The following is a 20619-nucleotide window of genomic DNA, read 5'->3' as shown; positions in this document are numbered from 1 at the left end:
TCTAAACAATTGATTTGAGAGAGACAGAGAGAGAAAGATGGATTTGTTGTTCCACTTATTTATGCATTCATTGGTCAGTTCTTGTATGTGCCCTGACCTGCCACCTCAGTACTCTAACCAACTGAGCCATCTGGCCAGGAAAGGTAGGAATCTTAATTCCCATAAGCAGTTTTCAGTACACAGACATTTACTCTGACATCATTCTTTGAGTACTTTTTCTCCCTCCTCCCCTTTTTATTTTTTTTTTGGCCGTCGTATGTTAACTACCTGGACACAGTTGTGCCACAGCTCTGAAATTCTATGATTGGCAATGTTCATAGCCACTCCACATGGGCTTCCTTTCCTTATAAAGACTTTAAAATTATTGTCTAAAATAGACAATAATTTGTCTATTTGGCACAGTTTGAAAGTTATTGGAATGTTACATGTAGGCATTTCCAGTCTCATTTTTATTTTGCAGTTTAACTGAAGTTCTAAGTTGTAGGTTTTAGAATAGATGCCCCAAGTTTCCAGATGAGAAGTATAAAGGTCCTTATTATATTAAACTGAGTAACAGAATGCAGTTAAATGTGAAATTAATAGTGACTTCTCTATTAAGAACCACTGGAGTTTTGAACTGACTTAGAGATTATCTAGTGTGGGTTCTTATTTTGTTAAAAGTAAAATTAAGCTGAGGGAGGAAGATGGATTTGCCCAAGCTTACAGAATAGGTTTATGGATAAATAAGTGTACAACTAAAATAATTAGGTGACAAAAAAGCAACTGAAGTATTTTTTTTTATAATTTCAAATTTGAATTAATGTGTTTTGTTAACAATATTTTATTATCTGAGCTTTTGGAAAATTTATAAATGTTTGTTTTATAGTTGCTATTTATTAATATCTTTTAAAATAATGTGACCATAGTTTAAAAGAAAGGGTTATAAAAGAAAAGGGGCCTGCCTAAGTTGAATATGTCAGCCTAATAGAGGTTTCCTTTATGTTACTGCAGTGCAGTTTTTGCTCCATAGATGAGAAACAGGAAATGTACAGGAAATGTAGACAGTCTATAGATAGACAATGGTTTTCCTTCCTTTGTTCATTGTAGAAATTATAAACCATATAATTTTTATCTTTCCATTCAGTTGATTGGAAAATAATTGAACAGATTGTTTTGAGTTCTATTTTTTAAGGTTTCTCATCTTAAGTTCTTTGTTCGTTTACTTATATTGCATTAGCGATGTATCTTTTGTAAACTTTCTGTTTGTTTTCTTTTCATTGAATGTCAGTTAAAGAGAAATTGACTGCGGATCCAGACAGTGAAATAGCTACAACCAGCCTAAGGGTTTCTCTGCTATGTCCAGTAAGTGTTAACTGATATTTGCTTTCCAGAAGATTTAAAGTATATATTATTTTTTAATAAGTATTTTTATTATTTGAGAAATTTTGTTTACTTTTGAAGTGTACCTACCATTGTTTCAGTTTATGATAGTGGACAGACATGATTTACTTAGGGGATTTGGAATATGAACAAATTTATTTATAAGTCTATAAAAATTTTTCTACTCAGTAAAACATTTAAATATTGTTTGTGATTAATAACTGTCTCTCAGATTCAAGTATAAAATCTCCCAATAAGGAATGGTTATCTCAGTGTATTTAAAAAATTTATTTAAAAAAATATCCTTCTGAAAAAAATCTGGCCATGATTACAGTGTAACAATTTTGCCAATAATGACTATATTGTAAGAATTTACCAGTTAAAAACTGTTTTCTTTAGCCTGAATAATTGAATTGTTTATGCATTAAAACTAACCTAATGGATGGAACTGGAAAGCATTATGCTGAGTGAAATAAGCCAGGTGGTAAAAGACAAATACCGTATGATCTCACCTTTAACAGGAACCTAAACAACAAAACAAACAAGCAAGCAGAATATAACCAAAGACACTCAAATAGAGAACCACCTGACAGTGACCAGAGGGGAAATGGGAGGGAATTTCAGGGGAAAGGGGGAAGGATTTACAGAAACTAGTGTAAAGGACACATGGACCAGAGCAAAAGGGGATGGAAATGGGAGGGAGGTGGGGACCATTGAGGGGAGGGCTGGGATGGAAGTAAAAGACAGAAAACTGTACTTGAACAACAATTAAATTTTTTAGAAAAACTAACCTAGATATATTTTTAAACCAGATAATTAGGTCAAAATCAATCATTTGTACAAAATAAATATAAGGCCCAAGATACTAAATAATTAAACTTGTGAGTTTTCCAAAAAGTATTGTTGTGATTTATTTTTAACTAGTTCGATGTTAGGTTTTCACTAGTAGTAGGAGTGGGAGATGAATGTGATTTTTATACAAAAATATGTAAACTGAATTACTTCGACATTTTGATTATTTTTTGTTGTATAATTCAAATTAATCATATATAAATTAGAGAGAAAGTATGAAGAATGAGTGGATACAGCTGTTTACTGGTTTGCCTGGTTTGTTCAGGTAGACCAGGTATTGAAACTTTGATTTTTTAAAAATATTTTATTTATTCTTTATATATTTATTTGTTTAAATTCTTACCCAAGGGTATGTTTATTGATTTGAGAGAGAGAGAAAAGAGAGGGAAAGCATCAGTTACTTGCCTCTCATATGTGCCCTGACCAGGAATGGAACCTGCAACCTAGCTGTCTAGGTATGTGCCCTGAATGGGAATCAAACCTGTGGTGCTCCAACTGAGCCACCCAGCCAAGGTTGATATTGAAAGCTTTTAGTATTGAGATCCTACTACTCTGTAATGAAGAAACAAAGAAATTAAACAGAAATTAAATTATTTGTTCTGTATCTTAGTCTATTTTTAATTTATAAAACCTCAAACACATTATGGAAAAAGTCATTAGCTCTTGAATTTATAATACTGTAGTGAACATACCTCTTTTTAAAAAAAACTTATTTTGTCTTGTGAATACTAAGGGAACTCTTGTTCATTGTTAAACTATAGGAAAAATACAGTTAAAAAACACCAAGTCCTATCATTTTTATTCTTCTTTATTCCTTACCATAGTCATTTCTTAGAATATTTTGACTCCAGGCTTTTAATGTTACTATTAAAAAATACTTTGCCAAATATAGATGCAACCATTGACAAAAACTGAAGGGAGACATAGATAGCAACACAACAATAGTAGTAGATTTTGATACCTCACTTTCAATTATGTGTACACCTAGACAGAAGGTTATTAAGGACGCAAAAGATGTAAACAACCCTATGTTATCAATTGGAGTTAAGAAATTTAGGCAGAGTATTCCATCTGACAACAGCGGATTACACATTGTTTTCAAGTGTGTATGAAACATTCTCCAAGATAGACCACATGTTCAGCCACGAAACAGGTCTTAACCAATTTAAAAATAAAATCATAAAAGTGTCTTCTCTGACCTCAGTGGGATGAAAGTAAAAATCAACAGCAGAAAGAAAACAGGAAAATTAACAAATACGTGGAAATGAAACAACATACCTTTAAACAACCAATGCGTTAAAGAAGAAATCACAAGGAATGTAGAAACTCTCTGGAGACAAATGAAAACAAAATCCAGTAAACCAAAACTTAAGGGAGACAGCAAAAGCAGTAGGAGGAGGGAACTTTATAGTACAAAATGCTCACATTAATAAAGAAGAGAGATCTCAAACCAACACCCTAACTTACCTTAAGTAACTAGAGAAAGAAAAATAAGCTAAACCCAAACTCAGCAGAAGGAAGGGAATAACAAAAATTAGAGCAGAGATAAATTAATGAGAAAAGAAAAACAGTAGAAAAAATCAGTGAGACCAAGAGTTGACTTTTGAAAAGATAGGCAAAATTGACAAACCCTTAGCTAGATTAAGAATAAAAGAGGAAGCCTGGCTGGTGTAGCTCAGTGGATTGAGCGCAGGCCTGCGAACCACACGATCTCGGTTCGATTCCCACTCAGGGCACATGTCTGGGTTGCAGGCCGGTTCCCTGCAGGCCAGTTCCCAGCAGGGGATGCATGAAAGGCAACCATACATTGATGTTTCTCTCCCTCTCTCCTTCCCCCCTTCCCCTCTAAAGAGAAATAAATAAAATCTAAAAAGGAAAAAGCTCAAGTAGCTAAAATTAGTGACGAGAGAAGACATTACAACTGGTGTCACAGAAATAAGAAGTATTACGAGAGACTACTGTGAATAGTTAAATGCCAACAAATTGAGTAACCTAGAAGAAATGGATGAATTTCTACAAATATAACCTATCATGGTTATATTTCTTCTTGAATCCTGAAGAAATAAGAAATCTGAACTAACTAGTGAGGAGACAAAGGAAGGCCCAGTTCCCCACGGCTTCATTACAGAATCATACCAAACATTTAAAGAAGAATTAATGCCAATTTTTTTCACTCTTCCAAATAATTTAAGAGGAAAGAACACTCCCAAACTCATTCTGTGAGGCTGGTATTGCCCTGATCCCAAAATCAGACAAAGACAGACAAGTTTCAAAAGCCAAAAAATACCTACATCAGAGATCCCTGGTGAATATTAATACGAAAACCCTTAACAAAATACTAGCAAATTGAATTCACTGGCGCATTAAAAGTATACACCATGACCAAGTAGGATTTATAGCTGGAATGTAAAGGTTCAGCAAACAAAAATCAGTCAATGTAATATACCACATTAACAAAATGAAAGATAAAAAAACATGATCAGCTCACTTGATGTAGAAAAACATTTGACAAAACTCAACATACTTTCCTGATCAACACACTCAACAAATGAGAAGGAAGCTTCCTGAGTGATAGCCAGATAGGCAAAACCCACAGTGAATTTCATACTCAGTGTGGAAAGAATAAAGTCCCTATTTCTAACAGGGATATCCAACCTTTTGGCACTGTTGGGCCACACTGGGAGAAGAAGAGTTGTCTTGGGCCACATTAAATACATTGTCACATGTAATCACAAAAGATCTTATAATGTTTTAAGTAAATTTATAATTTTGTGTTGGGCTGAATTCACAGCCATCCAGGGCCATGGGTTAGATGCACCTGCTCTAATGGGTTATGGCTGGGACACCCACTCTCACCACTACTGTTCAGCATAGTGCTAGAAGTTCTAGCCAGAGCAATTAGACGAAAAGGAATTGACATATAAATTGGAAAAGAAGAAAATTATCTGTTCACAGATGACATGATTTTTTTATGTTGAAAACCCTAAAGATTCCACAAAAACTGTTAGAACTAATAAATGAATTCAGAAAAATTGCTGAATATAAGTACAAATCAACAGTCAGAAATTAGTTGCCTCTCTATACACTAATAATGACCAGTCTGAAAATGAAGTTAAGAAAGCAATCCCATTTACTGTAGCATCAAAAAGGGTAAAATATTTAGAATAAACTTAACCAAAGAGATAAAGGACTAATACATTAAAAACTGGAAAATACAGTGATCTTCAGATTGAGTGCATTCCCTTTCAGAATTCCAGTGGCATTTTTTGCCAAACAAACAATCAGTCAATCCTATAATTCTTATGGAATCTCAAAGGACCTCAAATAGCCAAAACAGTCATTTAGTGAGAAGAAAGTATGAGGCCTCACCCTCCCTGATTTCAAAAGATAGTACAAAGCAACAGCATTTAAGATGGTGTGGTACTGACATAAAGATAGATGATACAGACCGGTGAGACGATATGGGGAGCCTAGAAACTAACTCTTGCATATATGTCCACATGACTTTGAACAAAGGTACCAGGACTCTGCCATGGGGAAAAGACAGTGTATTCAGTAAATGATGTTAGGAAAACAGAACTGTGTGTTTGGGTGCAGTATAATGAAGTTGGACCCTTACTTTGCAGTATTTGCAAGAAGTAACTCAAAATGGATTAAAAACCTACAACATAAGACATTGAACTATTAAACTCTTAGAAGAAAACATAGGGGGAAAACTTTCATTGAATTAGCCATGATATTTTGGCTATGACATCAAAGCACAGGCAAAAAAAAAGCAAAAATAGACAAATAGGACTACACCAAACTAAAAATTTTCTGCCTGTCAAAGGAAATAATCTACAGAGTGAAAAGAAAACCTGTGGAATGGGAGAAAATCATTGCAAACCATATATTTGAATAAGGGATATTAATCCCTTATTCAAATATATTTGAATATATATTCAAGTTCAGAATATATTACAGAACTTGTACAACTCAACAAGAAAATCAAACATCTGATTTAAACATAGGCACATGTCTTGAAACAGACATTTCTTCAAAGAAAATAGAAAAAGGACAAATAAGCACATGAAAAGATGTTCAATATCATTAACCATTAAGGAAATGCACATCAAAACCGCATGAGGTATCACTACACATCCATCATGACAACTGCCACTATGAAAAGAATAGAAGATATTAGCTGTTGGCAAGGATGTCAAGATGCTGGAACCCTTGTGCATTGTTGGTGGGAATGTAAATGCTGCAGCTGTTCTTGACAATATGGTGGTTTCTCAAAAAATTAAAAATAGAATTACCGTATGATGTGGCTTCTGGGTTAACATCACAAAGAATTCAAAGCAGGATCTCAGAGATAATTTGCACATCCATGTTTATTACAATAGCCAAGAGGTGGACACAACTGAAATATCCACTGAGAGATGAAGGGATAAGGAAAGCATGGTGCATTCATACAATGGGATATCATGTAGCATTAAAATGAAGGAAATCCTATCATATGCTACAACATGGATGTACCTTGAGAACATCATGGTAAGCAAAGTAAGCCAGTCACAAAAGCATAAATAATGAATGATTTCACTCATTTGAACGGTATAAAGTTGTCAGAAATCATAGAAACAGGAGGTGGTTACCAAAGACTACAGTGAGGGGGAATTAGTGTTTAGTAGGTATAGATCTGTTGTATAACAGTGTGAATATGCTAAACACCACTGAGCTGTACACTTAAAATGCTTAAGGTGGTAAATTCAATATTATGGGTTTTTGGGGTTTTTTTGACCACGATAAAAAATATTGGCCAGGAGTGCCTGAGGTGGGTTCCTAAGTAACTAGATAAATATTATAACAGGCTCTGCTGTAAAAGGAATCTGGTTTGGTTTTCTTGTTGTTGTTGTTTTTTTACCATTTAGGAAAATGGTTCACAGACTTAGGTAAGTGGAGGATAAGAAGAAGACAAAGATTTAAAAAAAGGATATATATTTATCCTATTTTCTTTCCCCCAAATCCTGATTTATCCACCCTCCTCCTCCACATTTCTTGCCACCCCATTCATTATAAAACACCAGTACTGAGAATTTGAGAAATTTAGAAAAGTGCATAAGCTTCATCTTCCATTTGTCACTAGAAGAAGTCTTGTTTTCCTGCAATTTTATTTTAAAAGTTATATTTGTGCTAATGTATATATGATATTTTTGTCATTTAACATGTAGATGAAGCATTTATTCATAAAAGCAAATGCTACAGTATAAATCTGTATTTTATTTATAGAACTAGTTTTGAATTTTATAATTTAGGTGATCTTTGCTATTATTAGAAAATGTTAATCACATTTTATTTCCTTGAACCTCTTCATTTAATGGGCCAGGTTTTACTTCTTTCCATATTCCCCCTGCTATTACCTTTTTTAGTTTCAACAATTTTAGCAGTTTGTTTTAAATTGACATCTCCTATCAAAATTCTAATTATGGGGGAAAAACTATATATAAACCATAATTGTAATCATTTTATGGATTTCTGTTTTGCTAAAGGGACAGTCCCTTTACAATTATTCTGGAATAGTAATGCAATATATTACATGTGTTCTTATTCTAAAAAACCTTAATAATGACAATTCATCTATATATCAAATTTATAGAATAATAAAAGAGATTTGTACCCTTTGAAATATGTAAATATGATATCTGACTGCATTTGAATTGCTCTTGTTGTGACATACAGAGCTCATAATAAATTAGTTTCTGTTGTTTGTGTGCCATTTAGCTAAAGGCAATGAAAATAATTGAAAATGTTTTTGCTCTTTGGGAATTTTTTAGTTCTGATTTATTAAAAATAGAACTGGAAGGATGTTTAAGACCAGCTTTGTGAGATACTCCTCAGACCTATAAACTCAAATGCAAATGGCTTGGCATTGATAGAAGAAGAAAAAAACCTGCTTGGAAATTTATTTGTGAAAATTTATGGTGATGATGATGATGAAGAAGAAAAAGTTTGAAGTTATTCTTAATGCCACACTATCTCTTTTTACAAGGAAAATACATATTTTATTGGCTAAAAAGGGTCCTTTTGATATAAGCTGGTTTTGATATAAGCTTAATTTAAACACCCATAAATTTAGCTTGGGTGTTTTGTCTCACATCATCTTCAGTTACTAATATAGCACTATTATGTATAATAAAGTTAGTGGCATTAGAAAACTCATTTGGGAGTTGTTTTCAAAGAAGGTATTTGCAAATAATGGTAGATATCCACCACATCCTCTAAGGGGAAGGAGGGACTTTGTAATTACAAGATGAAGATATTCAAAGCTCAGTTTCTGTCTTGATACCAAGTTAAGGAAATCCATCCATTTGTAGATAAATACTTAAAATTCAGTGATTTTTTAAAAAAATCAGGAACATGAGGAGGATTATTATAATACTTTGTAATTCTTGGAAGCAAGGCAAATTTTGTGTGACAGCTAATGAACAGTGCATTTGAAAGTGAATTTTTCCTTATACCTACTTATAAATGTTCTCCCTGTGCCTCATGTAGCAGTATTCCTTAAAAAGCTCAGTAGGTAAACATATCAGTGTGGCTTATCATAAGGCTTTAGAGTTGCTCTCTCACCAAAAAGATGAACTGACAGCTGGGGATTATAGGGATGAAGGTATGTGAGATGAAGCCTTATGATCTTACCCATCATCTTCATGAACTATCAGAAGTAGCCTGCTAGTTATGCAGCACATGAACTTGTCTACTGTTACTGTATTTGTCTAGGATTCTTAGTCTCTTATTTCTCCTAGTATTAAGGCCGTAACAAAAATATCTACTCGGTAGGAATTTGCACTTCACAGGTAAGTTAAACTCTGATTTAGGATGTAAAAATTTAATTTAGCACCACCAACCAGATTGTTATTTGGAAAATGCCTTTGGACTGTTGGAACATGCCTTGGCTAATGGTAAATAAATGCCTTTTCTTTTACAAGTGCTAGTTCTTTGTGTCTTTTTGTCAGGTGCTTATGTAAATCGAATAATAAAAATTGAATAGAAGTATATAAAGGGAGTAATGAAGTTGTTGAATATTGTATGACTATAGAATTGAAGAATGAGCTGAGGTTTGGGATAGCTTGCAAAGTGATTTGAAGCAAACATGTTCCTGTACTTTAGTAACGGGTGACATACAAGGTCTGTCCAAAAGGTATCCAGCCATGCACTATGAAAAATAGAGCTATTTCTTGAAGAAGATACAAGATAAAAGAAATAATTGTTCATAGGACAGTGATGTCTCAGTCCCCTTCAAAGTAAGCACCTTGGGACTTCACACAGTTCTCCCAGTCACCACCTACCCCATAATATTTCCCTGAATCTCATCAGTGGTCTAAAATCTCTTCCCTTTCAAAGGTGATTTTAGTTTTGGGAAAAGCCAGGAGTGGCCAGGCACCAAATCTGGGCTGTAGGGGGGCTGAGTTACCTGGGTTATTGGATGTTTTGCAAAAGAACTGCACAAGACGATGCATGAGCAGGCCTGTTGTGACGAAGCTGCCAATCACCAGTTGCTTGTAGCCCTGGCCTTCTGAATCAACTGGATAGTTTTTGAGGAGGATTGTTCCAGCTTCACACAAAATCTGATGCAGATTCATTGCTCTGCTCACTCAGTCATTTGGAATGCTACAACCACACAGTACACATGCTCACTGAACAGCATCCACCACCCCCACTGTCTAGTACAGTGAAGTCGTCATTGTTCACACATGCACATTCCAGTCCAGTCTGCTTGGCTGCCAGGTTACACTGATGATATGCAAACCATTCTCATTACTTTAACAATGGCTGGACTTTTCTGGACAGACCTCGTATATTGAGTACTTAGCATGTTTCAGGCACTGTGCAGTAAACAGTTTAAACCCATAAGCTTATGATGCAGATGCTATTTTTATCCCCTTTTACAAAACAGGCTCAGAGAGACTAAATAACATTCGGGATTCATAAGTAAGTAGTGGGGCCGGGATTCAAACCTAGGTACCTCCAGACTCCTATTCAGGGCTGCCTCATGAAGCGCTGCATACAGCCTCCATGAATGGTGCCTCAAACTGCTCACCCTGCTCAGCTGAAGCCTCTGTCAGTATACCAGACCATCTTCCTGCTGTGTAGCAGGTGCATTTCCAGGTGCCAAGGATAAGGAGATGAGTCCAGTGTCCTTTCTGGTAGGAGGGGACACACACATAAATAGCGTAATTATATGCAGGGTAATGTGGGAGCACAGAGAAGGGAGCTCAGTTTTCTCTGCGTCCCTCCTGTTCATACTTAGGGTGTAAACTGGTATTACTCCTTTGTCATAAGTTTATAGCACATTCCAGGCCCTTTTTTTATTCTTCATCATGACATCCTGTTGCAGTAAGGAGGAAACAGTGTTTCTTCAGAGATAGAAAAAGAGGCCCAGAGCGTTTAAGGGCCTTGCCTAGAAGCACAGTAAGTCATTGGTATCAGAACAATAATTTAGGGCCCCAAATGGCAATTTCCTTGGTAGATTAGGAAATTGCACATTTCCCTGAAATTCTTCTAAACCAAGAATCTTTTCCCCTTTTTTTTCTTAATTTAAGTCGTAATCCTTTTCAAGCCTTTATATTTTGTAAGCTTGCAAATGTGTGGAAAATCTTTTGCTGGTATTCAGCAAATAATGTAGTTACTGAAAATAAGTAACTTCTATACTACAGGCATACTTCAGATATTTTATGTTCAGTTCCAAACCACTGCAGTAAAGAGGGTCATAATCTTCTTGGTGAAGGGTCTTTTCTTCAATTTGTAAAAAAGATGTGCATCTGTGAAACAAAACAAAGTCAAGTGCCCTGAAACAAGGTATGGCTGTATACGGGCATTGTGGCCTGTGGGGTCCCCACAGTGGCAATGCAGCTGCAGTGTACACAGTTATCCCAGGAAGCGGGTGGTGATATGACAGCTCCCTGTGGGAACATCAATCAGTAGCTTCTCTGCCTTGGGCCAAAGCTCAAGGACCAGATGAAGCAGATTTTATTGCACATAGGACAGACTTAACCTGTGTCAGCTTAAGCATCATTTGCAGGGCAATATGATAGTCTTAAAACATGCTGGAGGTGCCAGAGGTCCAGGGGCGTTGCTGAATTACTTGTGATGGTGCCCAGTGAGAGGAAATACGGAGAGTGCACATACTTGGCTTCCATCCAGAGATGTCATTTGGCAATTATGTCAAACATTGTGGGGAATGCTCGCAACTTATTTCATTTTGACCTGCGAACTACTCATTCAGATACCAGATTGGTAGTAAATGCCATTGTATACTGCAGTATTTAAAAAGACGACCTTTTTTTCCTTTCCCAAATCCCTAGTAAAATGGTTCTTAACTGTTTTCAGGTCAGGGATTACTCTAAGAATTTGGTGGAAGCTCTCTCTCCAGAACAATGCACATACTGACAAAATTTTACATATTATCTCAAGTTCATGGCCCTTCCTCCCCCCAAAAGCCCATCTGTGAGCTGTGAGTGAGGGTAAATAACTCTCTCTGTAGACTTTCCATAGTCACTGTGTTTTATATCTAAAGAATTACTGTCATTTTTTAACCTGTAGATGTTTCACAGAAAATGTGTTTAATGTTTTTCCATATTGATGAAAAGTGAACACTATGCTTTAAATCAGAACACATACACATTGTGCTTCATGAAATTTTTATTAAAATTTAAATTTTGAACAGTGGTCTGATACCTGCTTTTGTCTTTTTTTTTTTAAGCTTGGTAAAATGCGGTTGACAATTCCATGTCGGGCCCTTACGTGTTCTCATCTGCAGTGTTTTGATGCAACTCTTTATATTCAGATGAATGAGAAAAAGCCAACCTGGGTTTGTCCTGTCTGTGATAAGAAGGCTCCATATGAACACCTTATTATTGATGGGTACGTCATTTAAAGTTTTTCATTTTACCTCAAAATGATATGTTACCTGGGTTTGTTATTTATCAGGTTATGTTTTCTGAGTTACATATTTTTAGGATTTTCATGATTCTACAAATCAGTATTTTCCAAAGTAAGTGATATTGTGAACATTTTACCTTTTTAACTTAATGTCCTCTTGTTTTGGAAATACATGCTTCACTATCATTGCCTCCTGACATTTACCATTTCAGCACCAATGACTCCCAGCAGGTGATACTCACACATTCTGTACAGGTGACCCTGTCTATCCCTAGACATGTGGACCATACTGGAGAAAGAATGAAAGATTGTGAAACTCTGCTTAACTTATGTTCACCAAAAATTGGGCTTTTTAGAAGTTAGCCTATTTTTGTAGATTTTCTCGTGCCTGTCCCCTGCTGTAAGGGATCCTAAAACTGACCAACACACTGAATGAGTAGTAGCTTACTTTGGTTTTCTATTTCCTCTGAAATACTTGTCTTTGATTTTCTTCTCTCCCTACAGCATCGTAACAATCTGTTTTTAAAAAATCTTATGTTTTAACTGCCCTACCAAACATCTTGGAATGTTCCTCTAAATTTTCCCCTATTCTCTAGCCTTCTTTTACTCCTTTTTTTTTCTTTCTTGCCACTGAACAGAAAAAGAAACTGTGAAAAAAGGATTTTCTTGAGATGCCCTGTATTCTTAGGAAAACACATAAGGCAACTTAGTCTGTGGTGTTTGAGGAAACATAGGCGACTGAAGGTGTAGCATGCGGAATGGAGTACATTTAGCAGCACAAGGGCATTCAGTCATAGGGGGAAATAAACATGTAATTTAATGTTCTACATTTAACTTTTCATAGATAACACTGATCACTAACAAATCTGAATTGAATGTTTTACTGACTCTGTATAGTATATTGCTTTAGATCACCCCATCAATTGAGGTTTTATGTTTTCTAAAAACCATATATACATATACATTTAAAGAAGAGTTGGAAATATTAGGACAATTGAAAGCTTTTGTACTGGGTTAGTGTCACAGTTGTGATTGTACAGTATGAATATTTTTTACCCTCAGAATTTGACCATTAATTTTACACATTTTTTGTAAATCTCATTTTTTAGTATCAGTATGATATTTAGCAGGAGACTCAACATTCAGTACATGTTTTTGTATGTATTGCTTCAGTTTATCAAATAAGATATGTTTATTATAAGCAATTTGGACTGTGTAGAAAAAATATAAAGGAGAAAAATACAGTATCACCACTTAGATAAGTGCTATTTCTATTTTTTATTATTATTTTATTTATTTTTAGAGAAGGGGGAAGGGAGAGAGAAGGAAAGGGAGGGAAACATCAATGCGTGGCTGCCACTCGCACACCCCCTACTGGGGACCTGGCCCACAACCCAGGCATGGGTCCTAATGAGGATTCAAACCAGCGACCCTTTGGTTTGCAGGCCAGCATTCAATCCACTGAACCACACCAGCCAAGGCTGATAAGTGCTATTTCTATACCATATACATACAGACTTATTTTTTAAATAATAAGGTTTTATTTTCTTAGCCTCTTCCCATTTTCTGTGAACATTTTCCCATATTAAAAAATGTTTGGGAACCTCGTTTTTTCATGGTTACATTATATTTCCTTGCATAAAAGCACCATAGTTTAAACTACTTTCTAGATAGCCCTAGATTATGAGAACAAATGTAACTTAACCTAGTCTCCTTTCTTTTCTCTCATTTATACTTATATAAAAGATAGAGGGTCTGAATGGGTTTGGGGCAGTAATAATTCCAGTCTATCTACATCTAACATGTGATACTCAAAGGACAAATTGTTTTTTATAGCTTGTTTATGGAAATCCTAAAGTACTGCACAGATTGTGATGAAATACAGTTTAAAGAGGATGGCTCCTGGGCACCGATGAGGTCGAAAAAGGAAGTGCAGGAAGTTTCTTCCTCTTACAATGGAGTTGATGGTGAGTGTCAGTTTTCCGAAAGGGTAGAGCACTCTTCCTGCTGTCAAAGCCTTTGTTTTCGATATTAAAATGCTCAAATTTTATAAAAAAACACTCAGCAGTTTATGGATAGCTCAGTAACTAAGTTATTGATTAAATGTTCCAAAGTAGTAAGGCTCCTTTTAAACTCACTTTTGCCAGCTTTTAAAATTTTATGGTCTAAGATTTCAAAGTAACATAAATCTAATAATAATAAGTCTTTGTGAAGTCATGCTTTTGAAATGGTATCCTTTCAAATTTTTAACAGATTTGGTACAGATTGGTGAACATTGTTTTATTTGCATTTTTTTCCCAGGCTTTTAGTATGGGTTTGCTGGAGAGAGGCTATGACTTTTTTTTGAGGGGGGGACATCGATTGCTTGCCTCTTGTACACGCCCTAACCAGGGACTGAACCCACAACCTAGGCATGTGCCCTGACTGGGAATTGAACCTGTGGCCTTTCGGTTTACAGGATGGTTCTCCAAACCAACTGAGCCACACTGGCCAGGGCGTGGCTAGGACTTTCTAAAAGTGTTACTACATTTCATAAGTATATCATGTTCTGTACTGGTAAACATACGTAATAGATAGTCTTTGCCCTCAAAACTTCTTTTATTCTGAAATGGGCATACTTTTGATTGTCCTGATTCAGAATTGTTTTTCAAAAAAAATCCTTTAACAACCAATAATAAATAGTATTTTTAACCATAGGGAAAAGAACCACTGTTGGTTTTCTACTTGCTGACCCCAGCAATATTATAAGTCTAAACTCTAATAAGCACACTGAGAAGTAAAGACAGGTGTCACAGGTCCTTTTGCCTTCTGTTTTAATCACTCCTGCACAGGATGCTTGAGCTCCACACTGGAGCATCAGGTGGCTTCGCACCACCAGTCTTCAAGTAAAAATAAGAAAGTGGAGGTGATTGACCTAACCATAGACAGTTCATCTGATGAAGAGGAGGAAGAGCCGTCTGCCAAGAGGACCTGTCCTTCCCTGTCTCCCACATCACCACTAAATAATAAAGGGTAAGTGCTGAGACCTTAAAAAAGGACACTGTGAACACTAATTTTTCAAATAGGATCAAGAGATCTGCCAAATAAAATTATTATGCATGATTATAAAACTTACCTTAGCAATTAAGTTAAATTTTTCCCAGGTTTGTGATAGTCTTGAGGGCTTGGGTCACTTGGCTATAGTATTCATCATGTCAAAAGATGGGTCTGCTACACTGGTTCTCAAACTTCGGTGTACAGCAGAGTCACCCAGAGGGCTGGTTAAAGCACACGTTACTTCCCTGCTCACACCGTGTGTGATTTAGGAACAGGGAGTGAGACCATTTATATTTCTAAATAAGTGCCCAAATGATCCTAATGCTGCTTACAGGATTTAGAGCATTTACTCAGTCTGGTAAGTGTAAAATTAACTCTTGAGTACGGTGTTCCAAGTAGAAAGCAGAGGAAGAGCCGATAAATGCCTCCACCCTGCCTCAGAATGTGTAAGGCTGGCAATTAAAGAAGCCTAAGACTTAAGTTAAAGTACACTTAATGCTTTCTATTTTGGAGACTCACTTGCCATTAGTCACGTGTCAATAATAATGTACCTTGGTTATGCTTCAGTTCAGTTCATGAAATGCTGTTATCTGTTTTATGTAAGATACCCCATGCTAAAGAATATGGGTGATGATAAAATGAGTAAATACATTCCTAACCTTAAAAGGTTTAACATTTTGTAGAAGATGGTAAAAAAAAAAAAAAGGTAGCTCACTCTGCATTCTTAAACAGTTTGTTAGTCTCAGGAGACACACTGGGAATCCTCAGCAAAAAGACTTCATGCTTTGCTGAAGCACAGTTGTAGCTCACTGAAGGTTAGAAAGAGATGTGTCCCCTTTTAGGTGTACATCTCAGGGGGGTTGCATGGCCTGTTGTAACCGAATAGGGGCTATTCAAAAAAATCTCCTTCCAACAAACACTACTGCCTAAAAAAAGAATGTAAGTAAAAGAAGGAAAGTCCACAGATGGCGTTGTTACAGATTTCAGGGTTCAAGAAGAAAGTTAATACCAGACCAAAAGAAGGCTTAGAGTTCAATTATTTTCAGGTTTGGTATTATTTGATGAGATAAAATAACCTTCTATTTGAATATAATTGCAGTTACTGGAAAGATAAAGTTGCAACAGTAAAAGTGATGAATGTAGCTCCTCGCTTGTTGGGGGAATTTGACTGTTTCAGGAATCTTCATAATGTAATCAAACATAACACAGATTGGTATTTTATTTTCACTGCAGAATGGCTTGTCTCAGCATAGACAGAAATAAAGACATTAGAAGCAGTATTATTATTCTAAATAAAATGAATATTTAAACACTAATATTACTTTAAATCCTACTTAATGAACATTTTTACCTCTGATTACATGTAAACTGCAATAATTTTACTGTCCGAATATATATTTTTCCCTTAAAGGAAACTTTTTTGGGTGTTTAGAAATCCAGCATTTCTTCTTTGGATATTATGTTGCTGTTTATACAAAGATAACTTTGTTTATTTTATTTAGAAATTTACATTAGATGCATTAACTACTTCCTGAGCTTCCCAGTGCATAATTGAACCCAGACATAGTATTTGCAAATGCCAGATCTTTCTGTATTTTCAGATAAAACAAACAGCCTGAAAGCTTATGACATTTTGAGAAAAACAATGCCATATTCAATATTAGTGGCCATTTTACAATAATGGCTAGCCAGTAATAGAGCCTAAAGCTAGCATATTGCATTTGTTATTGTGTATTGTAAAGGGGGGAAATACACTTCAGAATGTTACCACAAAAATGGAAAGAACCCAGGTGGGAATTAGAAAGAGGAAAAAGAGTCAGTAAATGTAAAACACTTTGCTGTCTTCGGCCACTTCATCCAGAAGTTCCCTTGGCTGTTTGGTGGTGTACCAAGATGTTCAAAGACCAGCATTTCAGCTGCCTTCTTCTCTCTTGTAATCCCTTAGGCATTGTCAGAGGAGACAGCTAATGGAAAACAGCACTTTTTATAGATGCAAGAGATTTAATTGTTTCCATTAGATGAAATATTTTAATGAAGCAAATGAGAGTGTATTTTATGCTTTGTATCCCATTCATAAAACGTGGTAGATGCTCAGAACTGAAACTCTATTCCTGGAACTCCAGTCTTAGAATCTTCTGAAATATTCTGTCCCACTGAAATTGCATTTCTGTACCCCACATACTTTACATAAAGTTTTAAAAGCAAATGGTAGCCGCTTTATGCCTTCTGTTTTCTTTATTTTCTGTAATTTACCTATTAGCCTCCTAATGGTTGGGGTAGCATGTTATCCTTGTGTTTGCACTGAGGACTATTAGAATTCTTTGTTTTTCTTTTCAGAATCATTTTGATTCTTTCCTTTTTCATTTTTATTTTTCATCCTTTTTGTTTATTATTGGTAAAGAAAAAATTATTTGATTACTCAACTTCTTAAACATTTCATTCTGTTCCAGAATCCAACTTTTTATTCTTTTTTCTTTTTGTAGTTACACTGTTCTCCCTTTAAAAAGTTTCCATACCTGTTCATTTTGGAGCATCTCTTCTCCTTGTCTTGTTGCCTTCATTCATTCAGTAAGCCATTTATGTGGACAGTGTGCTGGTGACCGTGCAGGCCATTGGGTATAGCAAGATAAACCATTCCTAGTTTTTGTTCTCATGAAGCTTACGAGTCTTGGGGCCAGCTCTTAACTCTGCACTCATCAGATTACTACATCCGCCTGTCTTACTATATGTGTTTTCTTTGCAAGAACTTATGTGTCCTTTTTACTAGCTGACACTCCAGTGCTTATTTTCAAAAGGTTTCAGAATATCATCTGCTGTAAATACCTTTCGTACTCCATTGAAGTAGCTCAGCCATGCCTTCTCCCTGCTTTCTGAAAGTGTAGGTTACTGTATTTTGCTGTGTATAATGAGCACCCACATTTTTGTGCACATTATACATGGGATTATTATATCCTATTTATAATATGTATTCATTATATTCATGTATAATGTGCGTTTTTGTTTTTCTCTAAAAAAATTGGACAGAATAATTGCACATCATACACAGCAAAATATGGTATCATGATCGAATGTTGGACACCATTGATTGCATCCACCCATTTTCTCCTGATAGCTGCTGCAAAGTGCTGATAAGTATACAGATTATTTCCTAATACAGTCAGCCTTTGTATCTTAGGGTTCCCCATCCACAGTCTACAGTTGTTTGAATTCACAGATGTGGAACCCACAGATACACAGGGCCTACTAAAAGGACTTGAGCATCTGCAGATTTTGGTGTCTGTGAGGGTTCCTGGAACCAATCCTTGTGGATACCAAGGAACAACTGTACTTATAACAGTCTGAATTATATATTGCTTTTCTTTAGCACAAAAATTAGGACTCATTGTGAGATGCAACTCCTTTGTTAAACTTAAAAGTTCAAATGAGAATTATGCAAACCTTTCCTTCTAGCATATTAAGTCTTCCACATCAAGCATCTCCAGTGTCCCGCACCCCAAGCCTCCCTGCTGTAGACACAAGCTACATTAACACATCTCTCATCCAAGACTATCGGCATCCTTTCCACATGACACCCATGCCTTATGACTTACAAGGTGAGTCACCAGTTCTTCAATATTGTCACGTAGCGTTATGAATGCCTTTGATTTATATAGTCTTCTGGGTGTGTCTAAGAAAGAATAGAAAGACTGGGGGGAAAGGCCTAGACCTACAGAAGAGGTCATAAATAAATACAAATTCACTTCTTTGTACTTTTCGTCAATAGCCAGTGCGTACCAACAGTGGCAAAACTAATGCAATGATCTTTAGGTTTTGTGAAATTCAAAGTAGTCCACGTGTTGTTTTTGGATGACTTCTGATGTGCTGATTTGAATTGTGATATTTATGATATTTTTTGTTTCCTGAATTCACTTATGATGCAACATGCATTGTGGGTAACTGTGTTGTATTATCTTGTAGGTAATGCAGAACTGAAAAATTACAAGAGTGTAATTTTTGTTCCAGTGAAACTGATTCTTCTTTTTAAAGTAGTTTAAAATGCATTATACTCATTTATACAATGTATTTTGAGTTCATAATATATGATTTACATTATCAAAAAGAATTATAAGTTCTCATTTATAATTTAATAATTTGTACATTAGCTGTATAATCTAAGAACATTTTTCTTTGTTATTACAAAGAGCCACATAGGCTCATTGTAGAAAATTTACTACACAGTGGAAGTTTCCCTCCACCCCTCCCCAGTAGAGAACTTAGTCCACTGGTAAGGATTCTTGGGAGCTGAGATAGTTGAATGGTTAAGTGATTATAATGAAAAGCCTGTTTCGCCTCCGTCCAACGGAATTTTCTGCAGTGATGGAGATCTTGTAATCCACTGCCTAATACAGTAGCTACTAGCCACATAATTATTGAGCATTTGAAATGTGGCTAGTGTGACTGGAGGACTGGATTTTTTGTTTTATTTAATATTAGTAAATTGAAGTAGCCGTATCACATGGTTAGTGGCTACTGTATTGAACACTGCAGCCCTGTTTTTCATGGAGCCCCCTGCAGGTCTTCATGTTGCAGTCTGTCCTCGTGTAGGCGGTAGGTGGATTCCTGAAGTGTTAGCATCGCTCTCAAATTTTTATCTGTCTTTGCTTGCACTTTCCCCAAATTTAGATGTCATAAATGGGGCATTTTATTCATGTTGGTTTACTGGATCTCCGTTGCATTACTCATTGGGCAGCATGGCCAGGAATGCAAATTGGAAGGGGCGGGCCTACCATGACTCCCTGGCAGCCGGGAATCAGAGCTGAGCCTTCTGTAGTAGCCAACGCCCAGCAGTGGGCCACCCCCTCAGGTCTCTTCCCCCCTCGTGCCACTGGAGACTCTTGAGTCAGAATATGGTACAGATAGTGGCAAGTGAGCAGATTTGAGAAAGAGGAAGAAAATCTGTGCTCCAACTTGCTTAACAACTTTCAAACCTTCTCATTTACAAAAATGAGGACAATAATTAACACACCTCGTGAGGTGCTTGTGAGGAGAGAATTAGAGTAGATTGAAAAGTTACTGAAGAGGAGTCAATGAGAGCATTTGGTGAAAAGCACCATGTCGGTTTAAGGGGCCAGTGCAGGGTCTAACAGGGTGGCAACGGCCCAGGTCCCACGGAGGAGTCCCGGAGAGAGAGGACGCCTACGCTTGCGCTTCAGGCTTAGTGATCTAGAGAAGGGAGGGATGTAAAGCATTCTGCTCAACTCTTCATGTTTAAATAAAATTCTGAATGAATTAGAATTGGCACTTAAGATTTTGTATATATTTTCGAAGTATTGGGGCATTTGGGAAAATTTCCTGGTTTCGTTTTTCAAAACTGAATTCTTTTTCTCCCACAGGATTAGATTTCTTTCCTTTCTTATCAGGAGACAATCAGGTATGTTTTATGAAAAAAGCTATGGTTATTTTGATTGTATATTA

General features: G+C 36.1%; 1 protein-coding gene across 3 annotated transcripts in view; it reads left to right on the top strand.

Annotated features, from left to right (window-relative positions):
• Positions 1-20619, top strand: part of PIAS1 (protein inhibitor of activated STAT 1) — a 106529-nt gene that overhangs the window by 81394 nt on the left and 4516 nt on the right. For all 3 annotated transcript variants that reach the window (XM_037155544.2, XM_037155543.2, XM_037155545.2), the window contains exons 8-13: positions 1268-1341; positions 11951-12111; positions 13966-14096; positions 14961-15141; positions 18616-18758; positions 20538-20575. In XM_037155544.2, the coding sequence (XP_037011439.1) occupies positions 1268-1341; positions 11951-12111; positions 13966-14096; positions 14961-15141; positions 18616-18758; positions 20538-20575 (728 nt within the window). The remainder of the gene's footprint in view (positions 1-1267; positions 1342-11950; positions 12112-13965; positions 14097-14960; positions 15142-18615; positions 18759-20537; positions 20576-20619) is intronic.

This window comes from Artibeus jamaicensis, unplaced genomic scaffold (assembly GCF_021234435.1).
Source record: "Artibeus jamaicensis isolate MK-2021 breed Jamaican fruit bat unplaced genomic scaffold, CSHL_Jam_final contig_548, whole genome shotgun sequence".
Classification (NCBI taxonomy): Eukaryota; Metazoa; Chordata; class Mammalia; order Chiroptera; family Phyllostomidae; genus Artibeus; species Artibeus jamaicensis.
The sequence above is the reverse complement of the archived record's forward strand: the minus strand, read 5'-3'. Positions and strand labels throughout refer to the sequence as shown.